Source organism: Perissodus microlepis, chromosome 1, assembly GCF_051167445.1.
Source record: "Perissodus microlepis isolate ML-2025 ecotype Zambia chromosome 1, ASM5116744v1, whole genome shotgun sequence".
Lineage (NCBI taxonomy): Eukaryota > Metazoa > Chordata > Actinopteri > Cichliformes > Cichlidae > Perissodus > Perissodus microlepis.
In genome coordinates, this window is record NC_140461.1 from 35,372,558 (window position 1) to 35,400,339 (window position 27,782).

The 27,782-nt window shown below is 42.7% G+C and overlaps 1 protein-coding gene across 1 annotated transcript; it reads left to right on the plus strand.

The window, feature by feature from the left end:
• The first annotated feature begins 1,125 nt into the window (after positions 1-1,125).
• Positions 1,126-27,740, plus strand: LOC146394182 (aggrecan core protein-like). Its single transcript, XM_084915774.1, has 20 exons — positions 1,126-1,288; positions 4,585-4,676; positions 4,780-4,871; positions 5,178-5,469; positions 5,633-5,807; positions 6,716-6,843; positions 6,925-7,218; positions 9,397-9,699; positions 9,816-9,990; positions 10,072-10,199; positions 10,279-10,566; positions 10,771-10,869; positions 10,951-12,498; positions 15,028-15,105; positions 15,916-16,029; positions 18,074-18,232; positions 18,306-18,388; positions 24,378-24,522; positions 25,178-25,360; positions 25,440-27,740. Exons 2-20 carry the CDS (start codon positions 4,586-4,588, stop codon positions 25,505-25,507), a joined length of 4,443 nt encoding a protein of 1,480 aa, XP_084771900.1. The 5' UTR covers positions 1,126-1,288; position 4,585; the 3' UTR covers positions 25,508-27,740.
• The last annotated feature ends 42 nt before the right edge of the window (positions 27,741-27,782 follow it).

Sequence of the window (27,782 nt, forward strand, 5' to 3'; positions counted from 1 at the left end):
TCTGTAATTTCTGCCCTACGAGCAGTGAAAGAGCAGCTTTGTTCCTAGTGTAGAGGTCCTTTTTACTTTTTCAGGAGTGAAATCAAACACAGAGAGGGTGGGGGTGAGGCCTGATGGCATTGTCCATTAATGAGTCCAGGTTTGACGTCAGGACAGCAGAAAACCATAAGGAATCTGTAGGGTGCCATTATTCACTTTATCTGATTAAAGGTTTAGTTTTTTATCATAAATCCTGCTGTGTGAAATATTTGGCTCAGAAATACCCTCGCATTTTATTATCACTTCATCTCTGAGACACTGCGTCTGCCGAACACGTCTGATTGTGAACATCAGCTGAAGAATATCACCAAGTCATTTTCACCATGTCTGTGGGATGCTGCACATCCTTCCAGCTCCACCCGTTTCCCCTCTACACTCCCATCAAACGAATCACGAACCAACCCCCTAAAAACCCTGCACTGTTCTTTCAAAATAAAAGCATGGCATGATTCTGTTTTACTTTCTTTATAACTATGACACTTTTTTCATTTAGTCATGAATTATGAGCAGATAACATATGATAGTATATATCATATGAAGATCTGCTTAATATTATTATTATTGAAATTGGACACAAGTTAAATTCCAGAACATACAATAACGTTAACTAACTAAAATAAGCTCGCTGAGCCCCTGATTGAAATGTTACAAATCATACTTGAATAGTAATGCCCATATTATTATTTTAAGACAACAACACAGCTTTTTTTGCTGTTTTAAGGACTCATAGTAATTACATCATCACGTGTCCAAAACCATGTGGGACAGCTTATAGGTTTCCATGTATCATTACATGAACTTCTTATGTTTCTATTATATTCATAATGAAAACAAATCCATGCAGTGAAATGTGTGATTATGACTAAACCTGGAGTGCAGAGATAAATCCCACTACGAGAGTTTTTATCAGCTCTTCTAAAATCATTTTACTGTGGCTGAAAAACTTCATCAGCAGCAATCCTGCCTCTGAGAAGCAATTGAAGTCACCATCTGCTCCATGTGCTCTTACTTTGAAAGCAGGTATCAGTCCTGTCCACACCTCATTCTGAGCAGCTTGATGGTGGCGTGCCCCCCCTGAGGTTTGACAGCCAGACCTGGTTTCAGGCTCCTTCCTCTGCACACAGCTGAGCATCCTGAGCTCTCTGCTCCTGCTGTTCGCCGGGACTTTTAAACTCTCAGCTTGGAGCTCAAGAAGCACACCGTGAAGAAGGATTTAACAGCCACAGGTGTGCCAGTCTTTCTACAACAGGTGAGTAATTTGCTTTTTTGCAAGACTTTTTCGGGCATATTTTCTGAGGAAGGATGGATGCTCTTACTCATGCATATATGTTATTTGGGTGCTTTTCCTTAAATCTTATTTTCACAACAAATTCTGTGTTTTTACATCATAAACTATACCTGTGAAAACCCCAGATAAGTTCAAGTCTATTTAACCTTCTGGTGCTGATCTGCATACTTGTATTTAGTGTTGTCTTCATTATATATCTGTATGTAAGAATTACAGAAAAAATTTCACTAAAGGAAGATACAGTATCTCACAGTAAACATTTAAACAGCCCTGAGATAAATCAAATATAAATAGCTCAGAATGTTACAAGTATTAGCCCAGAATTACAGAAATAAAGAAATCGTTTGATGTATCGTTTGCTTGAAATATCAGCAATATGGTAAAAATGGCCTGTATTTGTATTTGTATAGCGCTTTACTTCGTCCCTAAAGACCCCAACGCGCTTTACACTGCATTCAGTCATCCACACACACAAAAAATCATGACCATAAATAAGAATAACAGTTTTTTTTGTCACCCCAGATGTTATGCCAAGTATAATCAAATCAAAAGTGTAACAGATCGCTATGTCCACAGTGTAAGACAGGCAGGGGTTATTCCAGGACTTTTGCCTGTGGCATGGAGGAGGCTGTGAAAAAATCCCAGGTTTCAGGAAGTATAGTTCTCCTACCTGAAAATGGATCAATGTGAGGATTGTAATTGTGGAAAAACCTAAACATGAAGATGCTGCTGTCACGTAACAATGTAGCGACGCTTCAACAAATCTGGTTACAACTATAACCGTGCTTACAACAAGTGATGACATCACTAACACTGGGTTGGTTGAGGCTCTCGTCTTTTTTATGTGCTGCCGTTTTTTGGTGATGCGTTTCCTTCAGTATGATTCAGCCGTCATTCATGGCCTCTGCAGCCTTTTATTACTCCTGTTCATGGTTGTACATCTTTAAGCGCTCGTTCTTAAAGCTCATTTTTTGATGCTTCGCCTCAGACCAGAAGAAGAACTGTGGCATCAAGTAGCACCAGTTCACTGACTCTTCGGCTCTTACTGGTGTTTCTGTTTTTCACAGTGCAACATGTTCATCCCTTTTTTCATGCGTGCCCAGTAATAAGTGTGAGAACAGCCTCTCTGGTCAGCTGGTCTGTTTTTAACTCTCAGAGTTTAGTGTGTTTGCTTTTAGGCAAATGAAAGAGCATTTAGACCAAAAATATTATCAAACTTATCAATTCTTCCTTTTTTATTGTGTACTGTAATTCAGCATCGGTCTGAAGCTGCAGCCTTTACAATTAGCATTTAGCATTAAGGTCAAAGAAAAGTAACCAGGAAAAGGATTTTAAACTGTCCTTGTTGACTTTGTAAAGCAGAGTGGTGGGTAGTGGGCCAAACCATCTTGTATGCATCTATACCTGGAAGCAGAACTCTGAGTCCATATTTGAACATTACTTAACGTCAGCTAGTTCACTGAAGAGCACAGTATTGGGGCTCAGCCATCCTATCTCACACCTTAATTTCCTTCCATGGTTGAACAACACAGTCATCACCTGTAACAAACATGACATTTTTACACCTGGTGCATCACATGAACGTTTTGCCTCATGTAAAGAAATATAAATTCAGTCGTTGTCCAGGATCAAAGGCCTGACTGGCCTCCCTCCATCACGTCGCACTCCAGTCTCCGGCCTGAATGTGAGCAGTGTTAGGACGTGATGGAAAGGGCGGACTCTGGAATCTACGCTGTGCTGTTTACACAGCCCTGGTGTCGTCAGAGCTGCCATAACACAGGCTTCACGGGGAACAGATCTGGTCTTATGGGCCCAGTCTCTGTGGGAGTGGACCTTACCACAGCGGCTGAATGAATGCAGTGTGGAGCTGGCCACCAGCACCACTCACACAAACTCAGTGCTAATGAGCTGTCACTTAGTCCAGACATCGACCCTCCAGCTTTAGGGGTTCAAAGAAAGAAAGAAAAAAAGCATTATGTCAAATTCTGTGCTAAATTTGGACATCCAATCAGATCGTGCAGTTACTGCCCATTTATTCATCAACTTCCTCCAAAAAGCCAAAAGCAAAAGTTTACCAGTAGAAAACATGAAGCACGGAGTAAATAATTAAAGTAGAAAATATCAAATGTCTATTTGTATGTGAGCCAGTTTAAGGTTTAAGGACAGGCTGAGCCTTTCACCGATCGTTTATACAAGAGCCATTTATTGATTTATTTGGCTCATGAGCAAGTTTGCTAATAATGTTGGCTGAACTAAGAGAAGCAGAAAAAATGATAGTGCTGTTTCAACGGCAGCCTCTTCCCGCTGCAAATGCAGTGATTCATTTACTCAGAACAGCAGCAGCCTCTGTTCAGAAAACAACAATCATTTTATTTAAATAAAAACCCCACAATGGTGGGGAGGGAAACAGAGAGAAACTGGCTTCTTTTTTCCACTGTAACCACGTTTCCAGGCCGTTCCAGTGTGTATCTCTCTCACACACTCGGCCAAACAAATACAAATTTAAACAAAAAAGTATGTTAAAAATCAAAATGTCTCTTCCAGCGAACATAAAAAAAATCTTAGAAGTAAAGTTAAGTCTTGTGGGATTTGGCACGTCTCAAATAAATAAATGAATAATCCAAAAAGTAGCTTTATTAATGCTGAAATAAACAAGAAAAGAAAGTAAAATGTTCCCTCCAAACAAAACATGTAAATTCTAAACGCACAAATCAGTCCCTGCACGGTTCCACTGCTCCGCCCATCAAAAGGTCACCTGTGTGAATATATTGGTCACTGGACTGATGTCTTACTACAGCTTTGTATTTATACATGAAATTTGGGGGGTTTATAATTTCCATTATCAGTTCAGATTAGCTGCAGTAGTTTTTGTTTCAGTGTAATTTTATTATTTTCAGTGTAAGTTTTAGTATTACTGAATTATTATGATAAGTATAGTCTTTACCACAGACAAAGAACCTGAAATCTTTCTGTGATCATTTGAATAAATGATCAGAACCAGCCTCTACAGCATCTCAGTACAGCACGTTTTACACACTCAGGCTATGGACTGCAGGAGGTAAGAAACTGAGGTTATAATACCTTTGTGGTCTCATTTTAATTGACCTGTTCTTCAACAGTTTAGATTAAGTTCTCTTTTTTCACTTCTAAAGGTAGGACATAAGAAAAAAGGATTAGCATTTAACATCAGCGTCCAAGTGTGACGAAGAGTTCGAGTCACAGTCGTGTTCCTGCTAATTTTCCTGTTTGATTTTTAGGATGAACATGATCCGGGGGACGGTGCTGATGGCTTTGTATGTGACTGTCACCTCAGCCACATATGATGTTTATGAGCAGCAGTCCTATATGGGTAAGAAGTGCAGCTTACAGTTTCTCTCCAGTGTCCTCATCAGTCAGGACTGGCGTGTAGCAGTCTTGTCTTTCTACATTGTGTGCATGTCTGACCTTCACAGACCCAGAGGATGTACTGAGTGTCATCATTCTCCTGGAGGGTCCACAGCGCCCTCTGCTGGGGGGAATGCTGATGTTACCGTGCCACTTTGAGGTGTGTAAATGGCAAACTACACCTTTGTTTTGTGTGCCATATAAAAGAAGGCCTTAGCCACCATGACATCATTAGCTTCAGCGTTAGCGTTAGGAGCACACGTGTTAACCACTACACAGAATGCAATAGATCAGTAATCTCAGCAGACCTGACATCAAAACAACAGTACAGCTGCTTAGTCAGCAAATAAAGTAACAGAAGCTTAGATTGAACCTGTCATATTACTTTAACTACCTGACATGTATGTACGTATGTTTGTGTCTATAAACCCTCGAAAACGTTTGTAAATGATGTCGCCTCTCATAGGATCACACTGTTGACGACCCTGGCGCTCCCACCATTGCCCCCTTGTCTCATCGGATCAAATGGAGCTTTGTGACTAAAGAAAAGGTCACAACCATCATTGTTGCCCAGGGGGGGAAAGTGCATATCACTGAGAACTACCAGGACAGAGTCCAGCTGGTAGCTTATCCTGGGACCCCGACAGACGCTAGCATCAGGATATCTGAGCTGCGTTCCAGTGACACGGGAGTGTATCGCTGTGAGGTTCAGCACGACATCGAGGACAACCACAGCATCGTGCACGTCCAGGTTCAAGGTATGAGTGACACATGATGTCTGCGAGGCAGGAGTTGATACCTTTTCTTTTGATTTTTACTTTTATGTGATAGTGTTGACAAAATGACCAAAATTATATGGATTTTTTGGTGACATCGCACCATCGCTCTTTCTTATTGTTATCCCACTTTTTGTCTCTCCAGGCACTGTGTTCCACTACAGGGCCATCATGGGACGCTACAGTTTGACTTTTGAAAAGGCGAAGGCAGCGTGCACCCAGAATAGTGCAGTAATGGCTTCACCTGAACAGCTCCAAGCGGCGTACGATGACGGTTTTCACCAGTGTGACGCTGGCTGGCTCTCTGATCACACAGTCAGGTCAGCACCCACCCAAGGAGCAACTACTCACTAGTTTTATTTCCAAAATTTATAACATGGCCCTTCATAAAAGCAAGAAAAGAAACATATTTGAGAAATCTGCCAAAAACGAAAACGGCTAAATTCACTTTTTTAAACTTAAGTTTAAGGCAGCGCTGAGGTCAGAATTAACCAAGCAGAACAACATAGGACTAAAACTCATTTTTCTGTTCAGTAAAAAACTGTAATTTGGCATCTTAATCAAAAAAATGTTGATTAAGAGCTGGTAAAGTTTGGTGAGCGGGGATTATGGTGCGGGGCTGGAGTTGGCCCCGTAGTTCCAGTCAAAGGAACTCTTAATGCTTTAGCATAACAAGACATTTTGGAGTTTTGAGGGATGGCTCCTTCCTGTTCCAACATGACTGCGCAGCAGTGCACAAACCAAGGTCCATAAAGATGACTGAGGATGGTGTGGAAATACTTGACTGGCCTGCACAGAGTCCTGAGCTTAACCTGATACGACAACTTTGGGATAAATTAGAACAGAGACTGCAAGACTGCAGATTATGATATCCCCAAATTACTTGTAATAGTTTATAGAGAAATATTATTTCTTTCCATTCCCACTTATGAAGCACCAAGCCTCTCCTTTCTTTCCTGGTCATGTTTAGCAGTTAATACAATTCGTCGTACTGGGAGTTTTCTTAAAATAGACATATTTTCCAGTCTGCTCTCAACTTCTTTGAAATGTGTTTTTAAAACACTTTACTGTGGATTTAAGGAAAAACGTGAAATCAATGAATTGTGGTCTGAAAGGACAAAGCTAATGTGAGCAAATCATAATATGCTCATGTTAAACTTCTGTACAGCAGCAAACATGAGTTTAGTTTTCAGTGTTTTCTTCATCACATTACTTTGTTTAACCACAGGTACCCAATCCAGAGTCCTCGTATGAACTGCTATGGTGACAAAGTAGAACTGCCTGGAGTCAGGACCTACGGCGTGAGGGATCTCAATGAGACTTATGATGTTTACTGCTTCGCTGAGAAGATGACAGGTACACTTTAATGCATTTTAAACTCATCCTTTCATGATTTGTATTCTTTATTTTTCTCACAAAGCTCTTTATCTGAGACAGGCAGAGTTTTCTACACTGCGACTGCAGAGAAGTTCACCTTCTCAGAGGCTGTGTTGGCGTGCTCTAATAAGGGTGCTCAGCTGGCCACTACAGGTCAGCTGTACCTGGCCTGGCAAGGAGGGATGGATGTCTGCAACGCTGGCTGGCTCGCAGACAGGAGTGTCCGCTATCCCATCAACATTCGTAGGCCACAGTGTGGAGGTGGGCTGATCGGGGTTCGGACTGTTTATCTTCACGCAAACCAGACAGGATATCCTCTTCCCGAGTCTCGCTGTGACGCCTTCTGTTACACAGGTATCGCTCACACAATAAAAGCACACAAGTGTGCATCTGTACTTTCACTAGTTATAGCTTTGTATTGCCACGTTTTACATGTGCAGGAAACAGTTGCATATTACTAGAACCTACATATACTAAACGGACTAAAGTACAAACCTCTGAATCTTTGAATTCTACAGCCCCAGAGATGCCACGGTTTCTCAGGGGCTGTAGGATTGTCATGTCCTGCACACACTGATCAAGAGAGTGTGATCAATCACCTGTCACCAGAGTTGGAGGGGCCTTCTGCTGACATTGGTCAGAAAGACAGTTCTGCAGCAGAAACCTCCTGGTGATTCCCTTGGTTGCTAGCAGCTTGCTGCACCAACACAAACCACAGACAGGCACTGTTTGTCTTCAATGTAAAAGATGCAACTGTGGAACAGAGCTTTTACTCTGAAGGCCAATAATTTCCCTTTACTGTTTGTGTGCCATTGTTTACAGTCTTATAACCACTCGAAGGGTGAGCGGTTACACTTGCTTGCAGACAAGTTGAGATCTTATCTGCAAACTACGAACAATTGCAGCAATCTAAAAGTAAAGAGGGTTTCACCAACCAGTTTACCATTCAGAACGTCACTGACTGGTCTCTAGCCACTGACATAATAATGCCCCAGTCAAATGTGTGACTGTGGCATTATTCACTTGATCAATACTGCATCACGTGGCCGAATGGTGCAAAAAAATCATGCAGTTTGCAAATATCTGTGAAAAAAGAGTCATTCTAAAGAGCTCACTGAGTAATAGTGAGTACTGTAATAGGACGCCAATGCTACACATCAGCTGAACTTTCTTCCCCCTTGCGAAGTAAAAGTGTTTAGGAACCACAGCAACTCAGCCAGAAAGTGGCAGACCACTTAAGTTACAGAGAGAGGTCACCCAGTGCTGTGGTGCATGGTGTCTAAAACACACCAGTACTCCACTGACGCAATAACTGCAGCTTCCCAGAGCTTCCCAGAGCTCCTCTGGCATTAACATCAGCACAAAAACTGCACTGGGAGCTTCATGGCAAGGGTTTCCCTCACTGAGCAGCTCCTGTAGTTCTAACATGTAGGTGGTGTCGGTCAAGTTACTTGAAAAAGGTAATTCAAAAGTAATTAGTTACTTTATTACTTAGTTACTTTTTAAAAACAACCTGAATACGTAATAAAGCAACAGAACTTTCAGCCCAATTCTATTTTTTCTGCATAATCCATCATACAAAACTGAATCAAATGAAAAAAATGTTTTATTAATTTTAACTTTATGCATCAAGCAAACATTAAATGATATCAACAGTCTTTGACTTGAAGAAACGTGTTTAACATTTAAACCTATGTTCTGCATATTCCAGCATATAAAATAAAATCATGTTTTGTGTTTACACTCTTTCAAATAGATGCAAGTAAAACACAATAAAAATGAATAGAATCAAAGACTCAGCAGCTCTTAAATCTATTGTCTGTGTTTGGCAGGAGTGGGGTGGGTGGAGGTTTGCCCACAGTGGTCATGTCAGTGGGAGGATCCAGGGGTTTCTCTGTGGATGTCACGTTCCCGTGGCAGCGTGCTCGCTGCTCGCTCAGATTTGAAGTTTAACTTTTCGCTGTAGAAAGAAGTTTTCTTCCCACGCAGAGTGAACAGCAGACGCTAATGTTTGTGTCACTTTTTACTGAATCAAACTCAAAGTAATGCGATTACTTCCACGCTGTAAACGCTGCACGGTCGTACTCTCTCCTGCACTCCATATTATCCGTTGTTGATCTGCACACGTCTGTTACCACGGACGTCGCACGCTCGTACGTCGTTGTCATGAGAGACTCTCACAAACAAAATCACATTTTAGTAACGCAGCGTGCTTACGGGAAAGTAACAGTAATCTAATTACTTTTTGTGACACTTTGACCACAACATGACATTTTGGGATTTTATATAAATAATACACCATATTGTAAGTTTTTCAATGACATGTGTATCATTGAATACTGTGAGTGGATAAGGCCTAATTAAAAGACTAGGGCTAGGGTGAGACTGGGTTAGACTGGGTAAACGGCTCCAGGGCAGATTCCCAGGCTAATGCGTTAGCCTTATGGCCTATAGGTGGCTTGCTCAAACCAGCTCCTCCAGAAGATTCTTTAAAAACTCACCTTTAGACGTCATCTCCTTTGTCACCTCCAGAATCGACTGATGAAGACGGCTCAGGCATGACAGAGGAGGGCAGCGGTGTGCCGCGAGTCACCACAGTGACACAGAGCCCAGAGGTGTTCTTCAGGAGCATGACGACAGAGAGTGAGGCTGCCGGAGAGATGGAGACTATGATGCCTACTAACGTGGACTTCACCTACACAGAAAGCCCCACCGACCCGCCTCTGGCTGAGCCGCCAAACATCACCGAGTCTGTCACTGATCTGATACAGTCAGCCACAGCACAGCCGGATGTTGGCAGGGAGCCACACAAAGGCTTTGTGATACCTCCAAGCGGTCAGTAAATGAGCCGCTGATGCATGCTATAATAACTGAATAAAGACCAGAGAGATTCCCTAATAATGACGTTCCAGGATTTCAACCCACAGTAGTCTCTCCTGATTCCTCTACAGGCGTGGTCTTCCATTACCGTTCAGCTGCCGGCCGCTACGCTTTCACCTTTGTCGAGGCCCAACAAGCCTGCCAGAGTGTCGGAGGCTCAATCGCCACGCCGCAGCAGCTGCAGGCAGCGTATGAAGCTGGATACCAGCAGTGTGACGCAGGTTGGCTACTGGATCAGACTGTAAGGTAATTCTGGATTGCTATTCTGGAGCAAGTGAAGAGATTTCTGTTTTAAACCAGGTTTTATAGTTGTGTGCTCTCGTGTAGGTATCCTATTGCTTACCCTCGAGAAAGCTGTGTTGGAGATCTGGGAGATCGACCCGGGGTTCGATCCTACGGTCTGAGGCCAGCACACGAGAGATACGATGTGTACTGCTACACTGACGGGCTCAAAGGTGATAAAAGCCTAAAGTTTTAGTTATGACTTTGTAATATTGTATAGATTTTTGTTATTCACTGTCATCTGTTCCACAGGAGAGGTTTTCCACATTGAATCAGCTGAAGGTTTCACTTACAGTGAGGCTGTTCGTAGCTGTCAAGAGCAGAACGCCACAGCGGCCTCCACAGGACATCTCTATGCTGCCTGGAAAATGGGCTTTGACAAGTGCCGTGCAGGCTGGCTACTAGATCGCAGTGTGCGTTATCCCATCAACAATCCACGTGCGGAGTGCGGAGCGGGGAAAATAGGAGTGCACACTGTGTACAATCACCAGACTGGCTATCCTGAACTTGATGCCAGATTTGATGCTTACTGTTTCAGAGGTAATTCTGAATGTCTCTACTATTCATTAACCCTCTGAGGTCTAACTACACATTTGCTTTTTAAAACTATTCTCCCAATTTTGGCAACCAGGGGACAGAAAATTCATTTGTCTTTCTCCCAAACAGGGCTTCTTATCATTGATGATTTATACCTTATACTTGACTCTTAACCACCATGATCATCATTCACTTACATTTTCACAGCTGACGTTCGGCTTATTGCAGATGAAACTGGACTGAACGTCACAGAAATTGAGGAGGCTCTACTAAATCTGACATCAGCTACCCATTTGTTACGACCTGGTGAGTTTCCTTCAGAGCATGACTGGATTACCCATTTGTTCCCGTTTGTTTCTAAGCTTAACTTTCAATTTCTGTTCTCAGCTGTTCCCTCCATATCTCCTCCCATCAATGTAGAGAATTCAGGCTCTGGTTCAGGCTCAGGAGACACTTCTGTAGTAGATTACACATCTGGAGGTCACTCTGGAGAATCGTCTGGATCTGGACAGCCATGTTTGTCTGCAGACGAGATTTTCTCTGGAGACTCCTCTGGTTCTGGAGATAAGGCTACTTCTGGAGATGACTCTGCTTCTGGAGACCTCCCTTCCTCTGGCTCTGGAGACCTGGCTGGCAGTGCGCATGCTGACCTACCCAGCGGAGAATCAGGTCCCAGCAGTACAGATGTTTCTGGATCAGGTAGTGGAGAAGGGTCCACGATCAGTATTTGTTTTTCAGGCACTGACTCCACTCCTTCAGGCAAGGGCTCAGGTTCTGGAGGACCTCAAGAAGCTGCAGAGGGAAGCACAGAGATCCTTACTTTCCTTTCATCTGATGTGGGATCTGGAGTGCTGAGTGGAAGTGGGGATACGTCCTGGTCTGGATCTGGTTTCAGTTCTACAGAAAGTGGTTCTTCCACAGACATGTCCTCTGGTTTCGTCACCGGTCAGGAGTTTTCTGGCTCTAGCAGTTTTCCATCCAAATTTTCCTCTGGAAGTGGTAGTGGACAGTCAGGAGAGCTTTCAGGGAGTGGAGACGCTCAGATCTTATTGATAGATGATAAACTGATTGATGCAACCAATCACTCTTCTAAATACAGTGAGCTTAGTGGAGACTTCTTCAGTGGCTCTGGGGACATTTCAGGATCTGGCGTTCTCATTTGCGATCTTAATGGAGATTGCAGTGGTGATCTCAGTGGAGACCTCAGTGGGGACCTCAGTGGTGATCTCAGTGGGGACCTCAGTGGAGACCTCAGTGGAGACCTCAGTGGGGATCTCAGTGGGGACCTCAGTGCCTCGGCCTCTGGAGGGGCCTTTGAATTTTTCCCTGGTGTGACTTTGGTGGGTTCAGGGTTCACTGAGCTGACAGGGTCATCGTCTGGAGTGGAGGAGGAGGCGTCTGGGGTTTTACTCTACAGTTCAGCAGAGGGAAGTGGTGGATATCTGTCTGGATTTGGAAGCTCAAGTTTTCATTCTCTGTCTGGATCAGGACTTTCTGGATACGAGTCCTCTACAAGTGGAGGAGGAGGCAGTGTTATCTTTCTGTCTGAGGATCTAATGACAAAGGTATCTGAAAACACATCACCAGAGGACTCAGGCACGCTGTTTTCGGAGCTTGGTAAGGGGCCGTTGGAGTACAGTGGAGAAGGAAGTAGTAGTGGCAGTGGTTCTTACCCTGGGAGTGGAGACTCTGACTCATCTGCTGCCAGCACGACTTTTTCAGAAGGCCCTTCTAGGCATCTGCCAGTGGCCTATCCCATCATTGAGTGCAATGTGACAGAGAGCACCACAGGACCACAGGAGGACCCTAATGGCGTGCCAGAGACCCCTGATGATGTCCCTGTAACTCTGGCCCCTGCGGTTGTCCCGGCAGGACTAGCAGCACCTCCCATTACAGTTGCACCACCCTCTGTTCAGACATCAGGCCCTGTTGAAGGTTAGTAAATATATTCTTGACACAATTTATATTTTCTGCTCTGGATTTAAAATATCATGTCTTTGGTAGTGTATCAAATCAACATGAAGTACTCTGTAGCTGTTTGTGCCAATTAAAACGTTCAGTTCATTACTTTTAAGGGTGTCACTATAACCATAACCACCAGGTGTGTTTTGGTGGTGGTGGTGTGTTGATGTGCTAGCTGCTGCAAATATGCACCTTTGAGAGGAAACTGTTGCTTTATTGTAGTTCCTGAAACAGATGGTTAACTTTATACTTGCTTTTGCTTGGTGGGATTCAAAAAATCTAATCATTCATCAGCAATAAAAAACTAAGCTGTGCATCAGATTTGAATGATTGTTACCTGAAAAAGTTAGCATGTGCCAAGCTAGCTGCTACTTACTGTTAGCAGCACGTTACATGTCCACGTAGTCATTCTCACCAAAGCGACTTCTTTGATTTGATGCCAAACTACAGGAACGGCTGCCTTACCCTGTCAACTGTTTTCCATGCATGGTTTAACTTGTGCCGTGAACAAAGCAATAATAATAATAATAAACTTTGTTTATAAAGCGCACTGAAAAACTAAGTAAGGCAGGGCTGCAGAAGCATCCACCCAGTGGGCCTGTGGCTGTAATGAGACCCTGTGAGTGGGAACCACCCGGCCTAAATGTTGTTGATACTTTACCTGTGCAAGCCATGATCTTCTTCTAACATTCAAACTGTGCAAAGAAAAATGAACACAGACATTAAATGTCAAGAATAGAAACAGTTAAATGTTGAAGTGTGTCACAAACAGATACAAAGTTTAAAGAGAGCAAAAACTAAATAAATGATCAAAAGGCGTTTATATTAAAGTCTTATGGATCAGGAGGTACAGTTGGTACCAATCAGAACGTCAGTGGTATGATTCCCGCTCTACAGATACTCTACGTGGAGCTATGCATCCATGGTCTTCTGAGTCTGGGAACATCAGGTTAAAGGGCTCAGGTAGAGAAAAAAAGCCCTCGTATACATGAGAACAGAACATTTACCAAAGCTGTGATAAAGTCTTATTTCTTTTACTTTCCTACACCTCTTGTGAGCCGACTCGCAGCTTGACATATTGCACAGTCAGTGTTACAGGCAGTGCGGATATCAGTTTGATTTTTACATGTGCACTGAAACTGTTTAACCCCGACTAAGTGAAGAAAATCAGAAACAGAAGTGATTTTAGTGACCTGCAAGGTTTTATTCTTAGTTTAGTGACTGATGGAAAAGTAAGATATGAATCCCTTTATCCCTGTACATGCAACAGCTGGTCGTGTGTATTTAGTTTTACTTTTAAAAAGTCATAAAGGCCTAGAGACTGGCTGGTGATCACATAGCAAACCCAAATCCTTGCTGCCGCTAACTGCTAAATGAGTGAAACTCTGGTTATTGCTGGGTTTTCACCCATGACAGGTGTCACTGAGGCTCAGCTTATCAATGCACAATAGAAAATACTTGAATTTTAGCATTAAGCCCCTTAAAAATAATAACTTCACAAGTACACTTTCTGTTACTTTGTTGTCGTCTTTTGGAAACTTGTGCAGGATCTACATTACTTGTATCTTGCAAAATTTCAATGCCAGCACAGACTCAGTGTTTACATTTCAGCCTAACTGTGCTGACAAGATGATAAGTCTTAAGCCCAACCAATCACTGCACTCGTGGTGTCACAGTTTTTTGAGAATCTTAACAATAAATATAGTTTAAAAAATACAGAAACACTTGAAACAACATGCTTCTTCTGCTTCTTAATCTACGTCTTTCTTTCTTTTTCTTTAGTACACCGTATACAGTGTAGTATACACAGTGTAGCGGCATGTGCTGCATCCTTCTCAGCCTCACACTGTGATGCTTTTCCACTCCAGTACAACATCACAGTGAACATTTTGTCTGTTTTGCTGTTACTTTTGAAATCTAGTCAGTTGGTGTTTTAAATAATTTATTATCTATATTTTCTTCATCGTGTCTCATTTGTTATTTTGCCTCCATGGATCTCTTTTCTATTTTGTTTTTGGCTGTTTTTTTGACTTTTGTGATCTGGTTTATTGAGTGTTTATTCTTCTTGAGCTCTCAGTTTTTATTAGTGTCAGGTTGTGTTTTGTTCCCAGTTTGTCTTCTTTATTATTTTAACTGTAATTTTCTGGTGTGTTAATGGAGCTAATACTTACTTTTGTGTTTTTTCCTCTGCTAATATTAATTCCAGTAGAAGAATTTTTGTGTTGTGTTTTGTTTTAAACTCTTGGTAAATATGTTCTGGTTTGTGTTTCTGGTTTTCTGTTCCTATATTGAGAATTCGTCACACTTATACCTTTTAAGCAGTTCATCTGTATAATTAATAATGTCAGTGTATACATGTGAGTGTGCTCATCTCACAGTCTTTTCCGTCTTAGAGATATTTGAGATGGCTAAAGCCAAAGCCTCTTGTGTCTTTCTAAGTTGTGCTGGTGAGTGTCATTCATGGAGGATGTGTTGTGTGAATCGGTGTGCATTGTTTTTAAGGACATGTTGGCCCATGTGAACCGAACCCCTGTGGCGATGCTTCATGCACTGCAGAGAACGGCGTTGCCTTCTGTGACGGTAAGTTTCTCATTTCCTTCTCTGACAGCAGTTTCGTTCAGTACCTGTTAACAGACTTTGCCTGAAACATTTCTGTTTGTTGTCTGCATGTGTTACATTGTTGTTGGTCTGCAGTCTGTGCATTAATCAGCCTGTTATCTGAGGGTTTATTTCCAGATAAACATTTAACCTGTTGTAACTGTAGTCAGTGTTCATGAAGCAGACTCACAGTCTCTGTTTTCCTTCTCTGCTGTTGTGTCCTGACTGTATTTTTGCTTGGGTTTGTTGTCTCTCTGTGTCGAGCTCTGGGTCTTTGTGTTTGTGTGACAGATGTTCACGTTCGGCCGTTTGTCAAATGTGCATCGTCTCTGCTCTGAGGATTTACCGCGTCTGTGTCTCGTGTTCATCACAAGTGTCTTCTTCAGCCTGTGTGCTGTTTTTGGTCTGCCATGCCAGCACGCCTCCTCTGCTCATGCATGCATGCTAAATCTAACTGCTGCAACATATGTGCTTTCATCCTGCTGGGAGTTAAATGGTGATTTTCTGCTGCAACTATCAAAGGATTCAAAGATAAACTTACTGCAGGGACTAGAATCATTCTTCTTTGCAACAATCAGATATTTTGGTGTATATTTCAGTATATAAATGTCAATGTCATTCGCACATGCTAACCGGAGAGAGCTGTTAACAAAGGAACATGGATGATGATTCTAGGTGCAGTAAGTCTAATCTGAAGTTGCATTGCATGGTATTGTTCCCCACTCTGCTGATCCGCCTCCCGTCCCCACACCTCGCTGTAACAGTAGTGTTACCCGCCCCCCTTTTTTGCAGAGGTAGATGTGTGCCGTTCCGACCCTTGTGCCAATGGAGCCACCTGTGTGGAGACTGTAGACTCTTTCAAATGCTTATGCCTGCCCAGCTACGGAGGGGAGCGCTGTGAGATCGGTATGAGATCAGCTTCAGCTAAAAAATACTAACAACCTCAAAAACAACTGAAGCAAGAGAACGAGAGGCATCACCAGCAGATGGCAGTATTAGTTGTTGTGTGAGCAGCTGTGGTGGCTCATGGCATGTATCTGTGATGTTCCTGGTTTGCAATGGGAGCCTGTGTTCTGTCAGAGAGGCAGTAATGGTTTAGTGGTTTTACTGCTGCAAACATTTACTAAACTTCATTTTACTGCAGCAGTCATCCAGGTGAGCCAGAGTAACAGTGAACGTGTTACAGAGCATCCTAATGTACAGAAAAACATTCTTTAGACCTTCATAAACTTCAGTCCACACTCAGGCCTGCAGATCTTTGGTGTGAATTACTATTATAATTTCTTTCAGTTATTCACTTACATTGTTTACATAGTGCCAGCTCACAACAACAGTCATCTCAAGATACTTGTAAGGTGTAAGGGAAAGAACCGACCATAGACCTGACAATATTCAGAAACGAGCCCAACAACCAGTTGGTCCCTTACAAGCAAGTGCTTGGAGACAGAGGGAGGAAGAACTCCCTTTTAACAGGAAGAAACCTGTTCACCAGGTCCAGTCCTAACAGAGCTTTATTAATAATGAGAGTTTGTCTGTCTCTATTGGAGTCCCTAAGTTTATTAACATTTAAATGAAAAATGATTAAAATGATTAAAAATAAACTACACTGTGATTTCAGGCTTTAAGCTAGCTTTGGTAAACTAGACTAACCAAAACAAAGCTGAAGACAGCAGCACGTGTAGTTCAAACTCAGAGGAGTGAGACAGCAGGCACGTTGGGCTCAGAATAAAAACTAGACCAACAGTTGTGTGCAGAACTGTCTCCAATCCAAACTGGGAGCTGGTTCCTTAGAGCTGAAGGCTCTGCCTCCCAGTTTACTTTCAAACACCCCAGGAAGTCAGCCCACAGTGTGAGAGGGAAGTGCTCTGTTGGGCTAGTTTGATTGATCGTATGATGGGGTCTGATCATTCATTCAAGTTCTTCTTTTAACTGGGACCTTAGAATAGAAACTAATAATATAGGATCTCTTTTTAATCCCAGCAGCGTTTTGGTTCAACTGAAGGCTCTTCCACCTGAAAACGAGGACTTTCCACAGCCCTGCCTGTGCAGGGACCAGTGTCTGTGCATCTCTGTGAGACGCGGTGGTTGTAATTGTAGCAGTGTTGCACAGATGAGTAAAATCAGGTCCACAGATTTATTTCATGTGCAGATTAAAGGACACATGCTGACCAAAAAGGGTTTTTCACGGTGTTACTGGAGGCCAGTAGAATAAAATCCAGTGTAAATAGAAACGTTCCTGAGATTTCTAGGCCCAAATCCAACATTGCGAGTTTTTTCTTAATTACAGAAATAATTTACATTATTAAAGACATGTTGTATGTGGGCAGGCAAAGCATCTCAGGGGTGGATGTCTCAGATAAATCCAGAGTTGTCTGCTATAATACAGCTAAACAGGACTAAATGGAAAAATGTGTGTGTTTTGTGTCATTTGTTTGAAGTGGCCCATAAATGAAAATGAACAGAACGGAGCTACAGAGTGAATGAAGCCTTTGAATGCTGCAGTAAAAGGTGGAAATTGGGCAGGCCCTACTGGCCAGCAGGATGCTACGCCTGATTTTCCTCTCCGTAAAGAGTTGTTTGTTTTGTAGGTCAGGATGGAAACGCTGCCCTTTGTCAAACTGTACACAACAGCAAACCCACTCAGGGCAAAGTGTGCTTCTCACTGACTCACAACATCAACAGCCGAGAGCAAAAATCAATAAAGTGAAGAGAAGATGGTGCTTATGAAGCGCCTTGAGGCGACTTTTGTTGTGATTTGGCGCTATATAAATAAAATTGAATTGAACTTTACTTAGCACGGTCGTTTGTAGTTGTGGACGAGTAACAAGCTTTAATGAACACTTCGTATCTAAACTCTGAGCCCTGAAAAAGACGCGTTGCATTGAGAAATCTGTGCGCTGAAGTGAGCGAGCGGTCTCACAGTGCTCATTCTTTGCTGTTGCGGCCGCAGAGGAGCAGCCGTGTGAAGAAGGCTGGACTAAGTTTCAGGGGAACTGCTACCGACACTTCACCGAGAGAGAGACGTGGGTGACAGCGGAGCAGCGCTGCCGCGATCACAACGCCCACCTGGTCAGCATCATCTCCCCAGAAGAGCAGAACTTTGTCAACGGTGAGTATTTATTGGATGTGTGTGAGAGACGGGAGCAGAGAGAGAATCGAGGCACTTTGTTTTGTCTCCACAGCAAATGCACAAGACTACCAGTGGATCGGGCTGAATGACAAGACCGTAGAGAATGACTTCCAGTGGACTGACGGCACTTCTCTGGTGAGTGGGCGTGTTGGACTGGTGTTTTACTCGGTGATGAGGGAACAGGATATTATTCACACTGGGTCAGAACAAAAATCTATCAGTGCTTGAACTAAGGAAACGTACAATTTGAGTGTGATGGCAGCAACATTGTCATGGTGCTGGGTAGTTGACCCAGCGTTTTGTGTTTTGGCGTTATTATTATTATTAGCTGATCTGATGTTTAATTTCTTCATGGTTATATTTATTAGTATGTAGGTTTCATTTTCAGGGTTTCCAGTTCTAGGCAGGGCTGGACTGGGACAAAAAATCGGCCCGGGCATTTTGACTAGAGACCGGCCCACCAGGTATTATAGGAAAAGCCATAAAGCCTTTGAATGAAAACAAACGCTGTTGTCACAGTGATGTAAACTGTCTTGTTGGTATATATGTATCAGTCTAATAAACTTAAACCTACACCATCCTCCCTATTCTGGTATTCTAAACAGTACCCAAAAGTAGACTGCTTGGTCGAGTTAACCTCCTGAACTATCTACAACACATGGTGAAAACCTGAAATTAAGACAGAGAAGACTAGAGGTGAGACATGATCATTACTGATTACCGATGACAGATTTAGATATATTTTCATAAACCATTCATTTGCCACATCAATAAACAGCATGGAAAGGAGACAGAAAGACAGGTGAGAAAGAATAAAACTTAATTGACTTTTTGATGGCATTTTACACACAGTACTGGTACAGTATCTAGAAAATGTGGGAAAATACTGGCATCATATACAGTACTTAGCTACTTCTGAAGAAATTATGATGGGACCCTAAAAAAAAATTACTATGTACAATAATGGATTTCTATACATTTGACATCAGATGAAAACATTTGTTGTAAGATTCAGATAATTATTTATTAAAAGCGAGACATTTTAAATGAGAATAAAAAAGAAAAGTATTTCTTTGTGCCCCCCTTTCCCTGTTAATGCCCCACCTGACCCGCCCCTGCACAGTTACCAGCTGTCAGCTACTTAGAAAAGGATCCTGGTGTTATTTGTCTCTCAGAAACAGTTTATAACTTCTTCAACTCATTCATGTCACCTAAAGGGTAAACCTGTTTCTCCATCACCTGTTCAGCTCTGATGATTCAGTAAGGACATCTCCTGGTTTCATCTTCATGTTTCCCTCTCACCACATATCCAAACCGATATCATGACCAGCAGCTTTTACAGCTGTGGCTCCAGCAAACATCAGCTGATACTAGAAATTAATATTAAATAAATTCTAACAACAGCTGATCAAGCTTAAACGTGCTGCTGTTGTTTAGCGTGACATACGCTGGTTTCCTCTTTCTGGCGCAAAGTGGGCGATAAACAAACAAGAGAGAAAAGCCGATCAGCTGATCATTGATCAGTTTCATGATTGAAGTAGAAACGGGAGAGAGAGGGGGGTGAATGAGAGGAGAAAAGGCAGCTGTGCAGCGTAAAGACAGAATAACTCCAGCTTTGTGTCTGGGACAAACTGCGTTCCTTTTCAGCTCAATACGAAACGCGTAATATTTTCTCTGAATACCAGACTATTCTGTTTTTTACGGGACAGTTGGAAACTCTAATAACTAACCTTATAAATAAAATAAGATAAAACAAGTTCAACATCAGTAACATCATAGCACCCGCCCAGCAGTATAGAAACTCTGTCATGCTAGCTAGTACGCAGTACGAGTTATTGTAACTGACTGTAAAAAGTCAGCACAACGAAAATAAACTCCACCTAAACTTGGTTTATATCTGACCAGATAGACTGCAGGTCATAACTTCTTACCTGAAGTTCACTTCACCGCCTCGGGTCTCTGCTCCTCCTGCCTTTCCGTCATCCACCTGCCAGCGTGTTGCATCTGCTGGCCTCCACCACTTGCTAATGTTACTGAATCTGTGGAAGCTCCGCAATAGCCACCACCAAACAATTGAGTTATTTTTACACATCTCCCAGCATCTGGCCAATCCACCACCTTTCAGTGTTTATACCGTTACGGAAAAAAACGAAAAAAACAAAACAAAACATCGGCCCATAAAAACGAAAAATCACCATCGGCCCACCGGGCAAATGCCAGTCCAGCTATGGTTCTAGGTTTATTTCCTGTGTCGTTCCCCTGGTGCTTTGTTCGTGTCCCTGAGTTTGTCTTTGTGAATTTCCTGTTTTACTTTGAAGGTCTGTGTCTGTTATCACTGTGTCAGCTTGTGTCTTCCTGTCGTCTTGTGAATTAGGATCAGCTGTGCTCCCCTCCAGTGTGTCACTAGGGATGGGTATCATTTAGGTTTTATCCGATACCAGTACCAAACCAGTACTTTTGAAACGATGCCGGTGCTTAAACGGTGCTCGAACTGGTGCTTAAAGAATGGAGAACACAAACTTTGTCCTAAAACCTCTCATGTTCAGCTGTTTTTTTGTAAAAAGATAACAATGTTAGCCTTTTCTGCAGCTATAGGGGATATATGGCATCACTCTTAGCTGGAAGCAGTGCTTAAACAATGGAAAAAACAAACTTTGTCCAAAAACCTCTCATGTTTAGCTGTTTCCCACTTTTTCTTTGGTCATTTTAGCCTTTTTGGCCAGGGTGAAGGGAGTATCTGCCATCAAACATGAAGACAGCCGCATGTAACTACGACGGTGTTTGGTAGTTCACCTTACATACATTAACTTAATAACGTGGTTAGCCTACTCAACGTAAATTACACACGAACAACATTAAGCTACTCACGCAGAGAAGAACGGCTGCTGCTGCCATCATCATCCGTCATCATTTCTGCTACACTGGCAGGGCTAGGGGCCAATGTGAGTGAAGTTACCCCCCCACCTTCTTCAAATCCAACAAAAGTGGTATCAAACGTTTGTGCTACGTTTGTGCTGCAAAAATTTTCGTTTGTGCTGCTATCATTTTAAAGATATTAATAAAAATTTCTAGAGGTCATCAGAGGTCAACCAGCCCCCCCACATTAATTAAATCAAACAAAATGGGTGTCAATCAGTTGTGCTACATTTGTGCTGGTTTGTGCTGCTAAAATTGTTGTTTGTGCTGCTTCTGTTTTAAAGATATTAATGAAAATGTAAAGGTCAAAAGGTCAACCAGCCCCCCCACATTACCCAAATCAAACAAAATTGATGTCAAACGTTTGTGCTACGTTTGTGCTGCTATCATTTTAAAAATATTAATAAAATAACATCTTGATGCGTGGTTAATCATCCAGGTAAGTAAATCCCAAAAGGTTGATTCTGTTCATCTGGACATTTTCAGTTGGAGAAACGTTTCGTCACTCATCCAAGTGACTTCTTCAGTCTCAGCTGACTGCAGGTTTTCCCAACCTTATAAACACATGTGAGTGAAGTTGGCCCCCCTACCTCCTTCAAATCGAACAAAATTGATGTCAAACATTTGTCCTGCAAATTATTTTGTTTGTGCAGGTTATGTTTCCCTAATTTTATACACAGTACATGTACAGTGAGAGAGAGATGTTACATCTGTCTTCACTTGCATCCCAGTCATAGAAGCGTTGGAGGTCGTTCATAAGAGATGACAGGATCACCCCAACCTCAGCAACAGGACCACCATCAGCACTGATCAGTTGTGTTTGCTTTTGGAACTGTGTCTTAATTCCACCTATTTTGCATAAGGGTCAGTAGAGGCGGAAACCTAGGTGTGCCATGGGTTCCCCCAGGCCCCTGGTCAAAGTCACCAAACCAGTTCGTAAGCAGGTACAGGTGTGGCCAGAAGGGTCCTCAGAGGCACTGCAAGACTGCTTTTCCACCACAGGCTGCCACACACGACAACACCACAGACTTTCAGGAATATACAGAAACTGTAATTGCCTACATCCCAAAATGCATCGATGATGTCACAGAGACCAGGACTGTCACTGTCCGGGCCAATCAGAAACCATGGCTCACAGGTCAGGTTTAAATGCTCCTAAGGTTGAAAAATGCAAGCCTTCAGAGCCGGGAATTAGGTGAGCCTAAGAACAGGAAGGGCAAACCTGTCACGTGGCATCAGCTACAGCAAAGCTTCAGCAACAGCAGAGATACTTGGAGGCAGTGGCAAAGAATACAAACCATCACAGACTACAAGCCCACTCTACAGACCGTGGTGACACAATCCCCAGACAGTGTGTGGAGATCCCTTGCCAAAATCAGTACACGTAAAGCTCCAGGTCCTGATAACATCCTTGGACGAGAACTGACGGACTATGCTGTGGAACTCACAAATGTCTTCACAGACATCTTTAACACATCACTAGGGTCAGGCCGTCGTTCCCACATGCCTCAAAGCCTCCACCATCATTAACTGTACCCAAGAAGTCATCTACCTCCTGCTTTAAGGACTACCGTCCTGTCAAACTCACCTCCATCATTATGAAGAGCTTTGAACGGTTAGTCATGCATCAAATCAAATTATCGCTTTCCCCCAACCTGGATCCATTTGAGTTCGCATACCGGTCAAAACGCTCAACCGATGATGGAATTAACTGCCCCTCACTCAGCCCTCACACATCTGAACACTAGAGACTCATATGTCAGAGTGCTGTTCATAGACTTCAGTTCAGCATTCAACACCATCATTCCCCAGCAACTCATTCATAAAAAAGGATCTGCTGGGGATCAGCACCTTGCTGTATAACGGGCTGCTAGATTCCTTGACAGGAAGACAGCAGACAGTACGGGTCGACAGCAACACCTCCAGCCCAAGAACACTGAATACGGGCCTCCCCAAGGATGTGTGTTGAGCCCCCTTCTCTTCACTCTGCTGACCCACGACGGGATCTATCACAGGGGTGAAGTTAACCATCTGGCAGAGTGGTACAGCAACAACAACCTGTCCCTGAATGTGGAGAAGACCAACAGCAACTCTACTTCCTCTGCAAACTGAGAAGCACAAGAGATTCAACCCCCATTATGAGCACCTTCTACAGAGGCACAGTTGAGAGTATCCTCACCAGCTGCATCACTGTGTGGTATGACTCCTGCACTGGGTTCTGCAGGAAAAAATGACAACGGGTAGTGAGAGCAGCCGAGAGCATTGTGGGAACCTCTCTTGCCTCCCTCCCCAGGAGATCTACTGCACCTGCCTCATCTGGAAGGTCCTCTGCATTACAGGTGACTCCACTCATCCCTTGAACAGCGTCTTCAGTTTGCTGCCATCAGGAATGATACTGAAGAGCCTCCGGGCCAGAACACGCAGACTGAGAGACAGCTTCGTCCATTGGGCTGTCAGGATGCTGACCATAGCTGTGTCCCAAAACGTCGGCTGCATCCTTCGGAGGACCCGGCCTTCGCGGTCTACGTGGGCAGGTTCCTTCAAAGACCGAGAAGGCTGGAAGTGCGAGGCTGTGAAATTGGACGGTCTAGCCTTCAGATTTGCGTCACCGCTGTCTTGGTGGAGTTTAATAAACTCGGCCGTCTGCTCCTTGCTATCTAAAATATATCAGGACACTAGCGGAAATTCTCGACCGTCTCACACTTCTGTTTAATCAGTTTTCTGTTTGACGTTTATTCAGCTGTGTGAAAATCCCGGAAGAACCCACCCGATGGATTAATAAAGTTTTATTTAATCTAATAACTTTGATCTCAGCCAAACCGATTTACTCCGGAACAAATAAAACACCGAAAAAAGGCAAACAATTACATTTTTAAGTTATCTGAGTGACTTATATATCATGTTTAACCTGAGTAGCGAAAGAGTGGGGGTTTGAAAACGAGTGTGTAACAGCTGTGAGCATGAAGCAATTCCATTCAAAGACAATTTGCCGTTTATGCTCTTTAGTCTAATTCGACTTTATGTGTGGAAACATTTTCATTGATTAATACTTCTATTGTTTTTGTTTTTTTTTAACTTTTTGCTGTTGAGAAAAGACAAAACAATAAAATCTATTTTAGCAGTAAAAGATGACATACAGGACAACTGGTAAAGCTGTTGTGGTCCTGTTTACACTCTGAGGTTTACCTGTTTGCTCTCGTCTCTTCAGCAATACGAGAACTGGAGGCCGAACCAGCCGGACAACTACGTGAACTCTGAAGAAGATTGTGTGGTGATGATCTGGCATTCTGACGGCCAGTGGAATGATGTACCCTGTAGTTATCATCTGCCCTTCACCTGCAAGAAAGGCTCAGGTAGGCTGGCTCAGCAAAACCTCTGGAGCTCCACCACACACTGGCAGACTCACAGCACCTGACAATGTCACCTTTAAAACTGACCTCTTATGTATAATGTATACATTTATATTTATATATTTATACTTAGACTATTCTAAAGTAGCTTTAGAAATCATTATTTATTTTTGCACTGACCATTTAATCGGTTTATGGACTTATTAAAATTAGCAGTGTTAGCTCCACGTCCTTCAAGGTCGCCCTCCATTAATGGGAACTTTCTCCTGATTGGCTCTTTTGTGGTGTCAGTTCTTCTGCTTGCTGGTGTAGAGAATCAAACCTTCAAGTCTAGTCTAGTCTGTTTGGTCTGGTTATCAATACAAGGCAGATATCTGAATGGTAGAATATATGTCCAGTGGTTTGGAGTCCTTCATAGGTGGAGCAGGTTTATCTTTTTGCATTAGACTGGCTAAAGCTTCCTACAGTGTGACTCATACTGGGCTCTGTGAAAGAGTCCTAACCCTAACAAAACAAACGTGTTGGATTTTGGCTGTTGGTCTGCAAAAACAAACTCGACTCGGAGCTAACTAACGCAGCAATGTTTTAGCTTTTTACCTAAAATACGTACTGCAGGAAACACATTGTTTGATATGATGTCCTCTGGTACTACCTTCAGTGTCCTGTGGTGCTCCACCGGAGGTGGCCAATGCTTGCATGTTTGGCAAAAAGAGGGTGGTGTACCCCGTCGGCTCCATCATTCGTTATCAGTGCAATCCAGGATTTAGACAGCGCCATCTACCGCTGGTGCACTGTCAACCAGACGGACAGTGGGAGGAGCCCCAAGTGAAATGCACTGATGGTGAGCATGCTCTGTATAGACTCGTACTGAGAAGTTATTTCTCATAATAAGTCTTTGTTTGGTTTTTCCCACGCTGCAGTGAAAAGTCAAAGGAGAGCACAGAGGAGGAGCCGCAGGAGTCCAGAACGCAACAGCAGGCGTCGCTAAGGAGTCAAAATAGCAATTTATTATTTCAAAAGAACATTAATGGGACACAAAAATGAATTTTCTATACAAGTCAAGAAGATTTCTAGAGGTAATGTTCTGGAACACACACATGGGAGTGGCTACACCATGGTAATGTTATTTTTTTTTTCTGTGGCTCCTGTCCTTATTTTATTGTTCTGGTTGTTAATGGTTATTGTGTGTCTTGTAATATATTTTTGTTTAGTCTTGCTGGCACACTTTGATTCACAGATGGTACATTCTGCTGTAGATGTTATCATAGAGACGGACGCTGGTGCAGGAATCATGTTAACATGATTCATGAAGTCAGGCACCAAAAAGTCATACGTGTGGGTGTATGTGGCACGCCGGAGATATTTCTGCAGGTTCAAGGTTATTCCTTCTTTTTCAAATTCAGCTGAGGTTCAGTTGAAGATTTACACAGTAGTGTAACTAGTGCAGTTACAATTAAAAGGCATGAGCATGTAAGACAGCTCTAAAGCTGAGAGATCCCTAACAGGCCGCATACATGAAGATATATGAGTTCAGTCATTTGGACTTTTGGGTTATGTTTGGGCATAAATGATCCAAGTTTAACTAGAACTGAGGGGACTGTGCTATCACACCTGTTAGGTGGTTTAATTTAGACCTGGGGTTGTTTTTCCGAGTGTCACGTGAACAGACTTTGTAACAAACTGAGGACATAAAGTCACAATGGTTCTCACTAGTTCTCATTAAATAAATCAGTAATATTGTGAATTTATCTGTGATTTTATTGTTGGTATACAGCTGAGAGGTTCATTCAACTACTGTGGCGATCCATGTTATGCAAGAACTAGCCAAAAATCTATATTATTTAATATGAATATTATATTTGCTTACTGCATAGAAAGAAGATTCAGTAAAGAAAAACTCAGCACTTGTGTATTATTGACATTGAATGAAATCTCAATATTTCTGTGTGCCCAGAGAGGCCTTATGGACATGAAGCATGGCCGAGCTAAATCCAGTGGATGAGACAAATGAAAAAAAGACAAGAAGGAAGAATTTAAAGTGAACAAAAAGAAAACAGCCAACGGTCCAATATGCCTTATTACTGAGCCAGTAACTATTGTCCAAGACAACAGCAGCATTAGCAGCACACACGAGCTTCTGCTCAGCTCAAGCTTTATTTCTTAAGTATGTTATGCCCAAAGCAGTCAGTTTGTCACGCTGGCTGGTTTTAGCGTTCTCTTCTATGTTCAGGCATTAATCATCCGCCACGAGCTGTGCATCGCGTAGCTTCTCAGCGGAGCTACAACAATGAACCTGTTTCCTGTTTCATGTCTGTAACGTCAGAAGAAATGCACGGAGCCCGTCAGCTGCCATGTTTCTCTGCAAACACAGGATTTATTTGTGTGGACGAGTCATGTCTGCAGAGAAGTTCTTCATCTGTGCGAGAGACTTCATTATGTGTTTGGTGTTTCTCGATCATTCTGGCACAGTTCTCTCATCATACTAAATACGTTCAGCAGCCACTTTATTAGGTACGCCTATGCATTACAGTAATGCACTCATGTCAGCGAGTCAAAGCTTTTAGTCATGCAGACGTGGACAGCCTGCTGAAGTTCAAACACACAGATGAATAACTCGTCACAGATGTTTCTGTTGTCACAGATAAACTGGGACACACTGTAGAAAAATGTCACCTTATGGGACCACAGGGGCTCTTTGCTGAAGACATTACAGTTTCTTTATTTCCCAACTTTGACTGCATTCATTCGTACACTTGTTTTATGTCACTGATGCTGTACATGGAGGCTGTGCCTCTTTAAAAAGCATAAACCAAAGAGCAAGAGTTCACCTTCAAAGCTGTGCATGTTTCTGACATAGAATCTTTTTTACTGAATAAAATGCATCTATTCTATAGTTTCTATTGTTGTCTATATGACAGTGTTGTTGGTTTGATTAAAAAAGACGAAAAAACTATAAAGAATGCTTCCTCACATGTACTGTGTTATTGTTGTATATTGACTCAGGAATACACACACACACATGCACAGACACACACACACACACACAAACACACACACACAAACACACACACACACTTCTGTCTGCTGTAAATACAATAAATGGTAAATGGCCTGTATTTGTATAGCGCTTTACTTAGTCCCTATGGACCCCAAAGCGCTTTACACAACCAGTCATCCACACATTCACACACTGGTGATGGCAGCTTCAGTGTAGCCACAGCCGCCCTGGGGCGGACTGACAGAGGCGAGGCTGCTGGACACTG

Excerpts from the sequence above, each read along its gene's own strand:
- LOC146394182 (XM_084915774.1), top strand. The coding sequence starts at position 4,586 with ATGAACATGATCCGGGGGACGGTGCTGATGGCTTTGTATGTGACTGTC. Across the intron at positions 5,470-5,632 it reads CGTGCACGTCCAGGTTCAAG|GCACTGTGTTCCACTACAGG; the intron begins GTATGAGTGACA and ends TTGTCTCTCCAG. Across the intron at positions 16,030-18,073 it reads AGGGGAGCGCTGTGAGATCG|AGGAGCAGCCGTGTGAAGAA; the intron begins GTATGAGATCAG and ends TTGCGGCCGCAG.